At 27.7% G+C, this 6,000-nt stretch overlaps 1 protein-coding gene across 2 annotated transcripts; it reads left to right on the top strand.

The window, feature by feature from the left end:
• Positions 1-1,055: 1,055 nt before the first annotated feature.
• LOC124918424 lies at positions 1,056-4,672 on the top strand. 2 transcript variants are annotated; one of them, XM_047458588.1, is made up of 6 exons: positions 1,056-1,272; positions 1,632-1,802; positions 1,870-1,959; positions 2,797-2,916; positions 3,008-3,063; positions 4,392-4,672. In XM_047458588.1, the coding sequence occupies exons 1-5, from the start codon at positions 1,099-1,101 to the stop codon at positions 3,053-3,055; spliced, it is 603 nt and encodes a 200-aa protein (XP_047314544.1). In that variant the 5' UTR covers positions 1,056-1,098; the 3' UTR covers positions 3,056-3,063; positions 4,392-4,672. The 2 variants fall into 2 exon arrangements, with proteins under 2 accessions (XP_047314544.1, XP_047314541.1); XM_047458585.1 differs by having other exon boundaries at positions 4,386-4,672.
• Positions 4,673-6,000: the final 1,328 nt, after the last annotated feature.

Genomic DNA, 6,000 nt, shown 5'->3' with positions numbered 1-6,000 from the left:
TTCAAACAAAACTTATTTTTACTTTCTCTCTCATCCCTCCACAACTCTCCATTTTTTTCTAACTTTTCTCTCTTTGATTAACTCACATTCTTTCGAATTTTTACCTTCTTTTAACCTCCAAGTGCTCCCTAACTGAACTTTAAACAGTCATCGTCGTTGGTGGAAGTTTTTGTTGGCCGATTCCTAAATCATAAACGTTGTGGCCAAAATCTTCATTAGTCGAACCCTAAATCATTGTCGCCATTAGCGGACAATGCCGAATCAAGGTAAAATCTCCCTTAACCGACTTGTTTTAATTTTAGTTTTCATAATACTCACCCTGTTAAACTTTATCAGCTCCTAGACATAACCCCTAAATCCAAATCTTTCTCAGTTAAACCTTACACTATCATCCTCATTAGTTGAAACATTCATTGATCGAATCCTAAATTGTCAATGTTGTGGTGAAATCTTTGTTGGCCGAATCCTAAATTTTCAGTGCTGTGGCGAAGTCCTAATAACTCGTTATCTTTTAGAACAATTTTTATAATTAATCAATTAAATATTATTATTAATAATAAAATTACTCATAGATGGAGAATTGAAGAGAGAAATATTTAAAGAAAATGGTAAGATGTGAGGGTAAAGAGAGAGAAAATAAATAAGAAAAGATTTTAATGTTTTGTTTGAATAAAAAATAATTAAAGTAATGTCAATTTAAAAAAATAAAAAATATGTGGATATTGCATGTGCCAAAAAATTTAAAGCCGTTTAACATTTCTGTTATTTTAAATATATTTGACACTTTTTGACAAGTTCATACATATAAATGAAATTTTGATATTTAATAAGTAAATTTGACACCTCTTACAACTTGGTGTGTAAAATTGACATTTTTCCCAATTATCAATTTATTCTCACGTATATATCAAAATTAATCAAAACTCTTTACCCGAAAACCAAACAAATTCAAATGTATATTATTATAAAAAATAAACATAAGATAAGAAAGAATAAATAAATAAATATAAATCGCACTAACTAACGGGACAATTGAGCGGGGTGGATTATAATTGTGATTAAGCTTTTAAGTTTTGCAGATTTAGGTTTGAGAGAGGGATGGAGAAGACGCTATGGGGCCATTTGCCGCTACTTTTGAGAGCCAACTCAAAGGAAGCCGTAGAATACATCCTTCAAGCTTTATGGAGGACTCGCAATACTGGTCTTGATGCTGCTGATCGAGAAATCATTCGTGAAATGCTCCAGCTCGAAAACGAATCCGACCTTGATCCTGTAATCTCTACTTCAAACACGCAATCATACCTTTATATATATACTTATCAACAAATGCTGAATGAAATAACCATAGCTCTTTCAGTTTTCAGTTAGTTTCCTTTTTTCATGTTTGATTGCTGACTAATTTCAAATTTGAAAACTGTTTAAACTAGAAAGGTCAATTCTTGTTTGTTAGTAGCTGATAGAAGTTCTGATTATGTAAACAAGTATCAGAGTGTTATGTACTTAGTCTAATTTCTCGGATTGGAAATTGATTGGGTAATTTTGAGTTTCTTACAGATACATTCTTGCAGTGATTCAATGAAAGAACTGTAACCATACAGTTAATTATTTGCTATCATTTTTGTAATATGCAGTTATTGGTATGTCTTCGAATGTTAATTCGCAAGTGTGTGCATAAGAATATTAGCAAGGATGATATCCAGAAGCTTTTTCCCAGTGAAGTGTTTCCTGAATTACAAAGATTGTTGACTATTCTTCTTCAGAAGTTTCAGAGAGAATGGCAAGAGGATATACCAAAGGAAAAGGTTGTCATTACGCTACTTCACATTTTACTCAACAGACCAGATATATATGTTGTTTGATCATATGCAGGTTAGTTTGCCGTTCTTAAAATCAATGACATGGAATATGGCAAAACAGGATGCAGGCTCGAGAGATCCTGTTGCACTTATAAATTTGAAGGTATTTTTGTTTTTTACCAGCCTAGAGATTTTAGGATTTAATATAATGAAGAAATTGAAGATGAAAAGATGAATAGCCTAAGACCAAGATTAGAAAACCAAATCCACCCAATTCATCATATCATCATTTTCGTTATATAATACTCTACTATTTATACGCCTCTAACCTATTTTTGAAGACTTTGTTTGATGTGGGTTATTGGTGATTAATTCCAAATAACTCATCATCCAATCAACAATCTACTCTTCTATTACATCATTCAACCATCATCGGAAATACCCTCTATTTAAGAAATATATGTTTATACCCATATAGTCTTTTACCCAAATAATCTAATTTTCAATAATCTACATCAAACAAAGTGATTTGGAAATAACCACTTGGTTATTCAAATAATCCTAGATCAAACAAGGCTTTACAAAAAAATTGAATAACAAATGGGCTACTCTTTTGCCCTGAAAAACATCCTTCTGCCAAAAAAAAAACAATAGAATAGTGTCTTACTGAGCCAGAAAAATGACTAAATATTAATCATTTCTTCAACTATGTTAAAAACTTCCCACCTTGAGACGTTCCCACCCATTATGAATGATGAAAAAAAGTGAAGAATAGTCCTTTGATCCTATCCTGCTTAAGAGTTTTTTTTGTCAAATGTTCTCCTGTTTCTACTAACCTATCACTATAAGACTGTTGTAATCATGAAAGTGCCTGAACTTGTTAATTGCCTCTTCTTTCTTGGTCAGTCTTGTGATAATATGCTAAATTGAAAATTGGATATGGAATAATAACAAAAGAAACTACTATGACACTCAACTTATCATCACTATGCTTTTGCAGCTTCAGAATAAAACACAGTCCGGTAACAAAGAAGTTGATGTAAGATTTCAATTGGGCAAGGATACCTTGGAAACAATGGTGAAGTCCATGTCTTCCATAAGAGACCAGTTATCTGAGACTGTAAGCAACAATGTACTAGATTCTTTCCTCTTGTTTACACCTCGTCACAATTTCCATTTGACTGATTGTATCATTTTTATGATTTTGTTAGGGGAATGATGCATCAAGCAGCCAAGTAGCTCAGGCAAAAGATGTCTAATTTGACAGGTGATAAAGTTATTCTCTTGAGTACATGCTTTCTTTCTACATCCATAAATATAAGAACTTAAAAACAAAATACCTCCAAGTATTAATCATAAATATTTTCAAAAAATGAAGGTTAAAACTCCAGGGAATAATTGATAGTTATAAGACCACCATAACTGTATTACCCTAATGCACACATGGTTTTCTCCAAATTTTGGGTAAAGAGACATCCATTCATACCAAAACAAATATTTCCTCAAAAGTATTTGTGAAATGTGTGAAACTGATATGTTTGTCTCCATCCATTTTCATATCCATTCAAAGTACTTGTAAAGTAGAATTATAAATATAAATAAAAAATTTAAGTTTGTCGGATCGAGAACGCATGTTGGGCCATATGTGGGAGGTCTTGCTAGCTTCTATATCCCTAGTAATATAGTCTTATCGGAATAAATAGCTACTAAATCATAAGATAAAGTTTAATTATACTAAGGGCAATTACAATATGTTCCAATTAAATACTAAAGTAAACATTTTGAAAATTAAAAATCTTGTAATAGTGTTACCTGATAATGATTGAACTGTTTTTTATCATGTGATTTAACTAATTTATTCACATCTACTACATATTACCTCAATGAAACAGTGAGATCATAAAATGAAAATGATAATACATTTTAAACCACCATGACATAAAAAATTAGTAGATTTTGAATTTTTGTTTTGCTGTGGTTCCATTTAATTCTCGAGAAATGGGAAAAAAAGAATATAATAGTGAATTATCACTTATCTTGTGTTGGAAAATGAGAGGATATTGTATAGAAGCAAGAAATCCATTTATTTGCTTAGAATATAATATAGTACTTACTAAAAATGAGATAGTGACATTGGAAACAGGTATTTAATTAACTAATGTATTTATAATGTAAGGGTGTGCACCCCTAAGATGAAGATTTATTTTTTAAATTATACATATTACATAAGTGTGAAAGCAATTGGATCAATGGTCAATCAATTGACATTGTTTTGTTGTTTTGTGTTTTGGGTTGGTCAAATATGTTTGGATTTGAAGGTTGAAAAGGCCAAGAAGCATCACTCACATGCATGAAAGTTGTTTTATTTGTTAATAATGTGTACTAGTTTGACATTTTCTTGCATCAATTTGATGAACCAATTTACCCTAGTTGTTAGTTGTTGGTTGACTACCCATCTTTTTTTCGATTTTAATTCCATGTGGGTGTGGGTTTCGTTTCGGGTTCGCAATTTAATGAGATAATTTATATAAATATATACATGACTTTAGCTTCTTTTGAAAACATATCTTGGCCTCGTTTCTTATACAGGTGCAGGTTTTGTAAATGCAGATGAGATCACGTTTGTAAATATGCTTTTTTTCGGCTTGAGGACGATATTGAATCTTCGAGACACGAGAGTCTTGTTTATAGAGTTAAACTTGTAATTTCTTAGTTTGATTGAGATTCATAAATAGGAATGTTTTCAAATATGATCTTTTTGATGATTTCTTTTTTAAGTTAAGACACTTGTATTTAAAGAGTTCAATTGTTATAATAGTTGTGTTAAAGGAAGAAGTTAAACTAATTTTATTTATATGAAAAAAGTGATTGGAATAGGTGAAGTATTATTTGAAAATTGGATGGAAAAATAATATTTTGTAAAATTAATAAATCATGTTGTAAAATATAATTTGCAATTAATTAAGTTAGTTTAAGTTACAAGAACTTTGTTTTTTTCTTTAATTTTTTTTTTAAAAATTGTCAATTTGATTTTTTTAAATGTGAGTGTGATTGATGTGGGGTCAATATTATTGGTACTTGATTTTTGTAATGTTAAGGATATGTTTGTAATTAATACCAATAAACTTATATATTACTCATTTGTTAAAATATTTTTTAATTTATATTTTTAAAGTGGTGTATGTATAAAAATAAAAAAAATTTTTTATTTTTTTTAGTTAAAAGAATTATATTTTATATACTATTAAATAAATATAATAAATTTGTATTCTTATAAACAAAAATAACATATTAGTTGGTTAAATGTCATTTTAATATATATATATATAGTTTAGTTTAGTTGTTATATTATATTATTATACATTTTTAATATAATAATTTCAATAATATATCATACATTAAAATTAAATATTTTAATGTTCTGTCAAACTCAAGTTAATAAAATTAATAATTGACTTGGAATTGTTTGCTCACAAATTGACTTGGATTTACATATTACCATAAATAAAAAATTTCATTATTAATAATAAGTTAATAACACTATGAGTTATACAAATTTATTTATGTTCAATCGATATATTTTTATTTTTTAAATAAAAAAAATTATCTGTCAAAATTCAAATTAAATATGTCACCTATTTTAATTAAGATTATTCCTTTTTATAGTTCCTTTTTACAAATTCAAAATATAACAGTCCTATATAATTTTATATTTAACTATATTCAAAGACTTGGTCAAATATGCTTTATTTGAAGTATTTTTGGTACATTGACTTTATTGACAATTTTAATTATGTAATACATTTAATTTGTTACGATGTCATAGTCACCCAATAAATTAAAATGATGCATTTGAAAACTCAATATAGATATTTTTCTGTAAATTATATAAAAAAATATATTTAAAAAGAAAATTATTTAATTAAATCAATCCAATAACTTTTAACAATATATTATATATGTATGGTTTTCAAAAAAATATATATTGATATAGTATTGTCTTAAAAAAAACAAAAAGTTGTTGGTTTCTAAATAAACAATACTAATATATGTTTAATTGGAGTTTCTTAAGAGTTCAATTAGAATTTTGGAAATTTTCTTTTAAACTTTAAAATCTAGGTTTATAAGGTTTAGTTTTTATCTGTTTTTTTTTAACATCGTTAATTTATTTAACGTATTTATAAATAAATAAACAAAAATATAA

Source organism: Impatiens glandulifera, chromosome 1 (genome assembly GCF_907164915.1).
Source record: "Impatiens glandulifera chromosome 1, dImpGla2.1, whole genome shotgun sequence".
Taxonomy (NCBI): Eukaryota; Viridiplantae; Streptophyta; class Magnoliopsida; order Ericales; family Balsaminaceae; genus Impatiens; species Impatiens glandulifera.
This window is presented reverse-complemented; position numbering and strand designations above follow the sequence as displayed.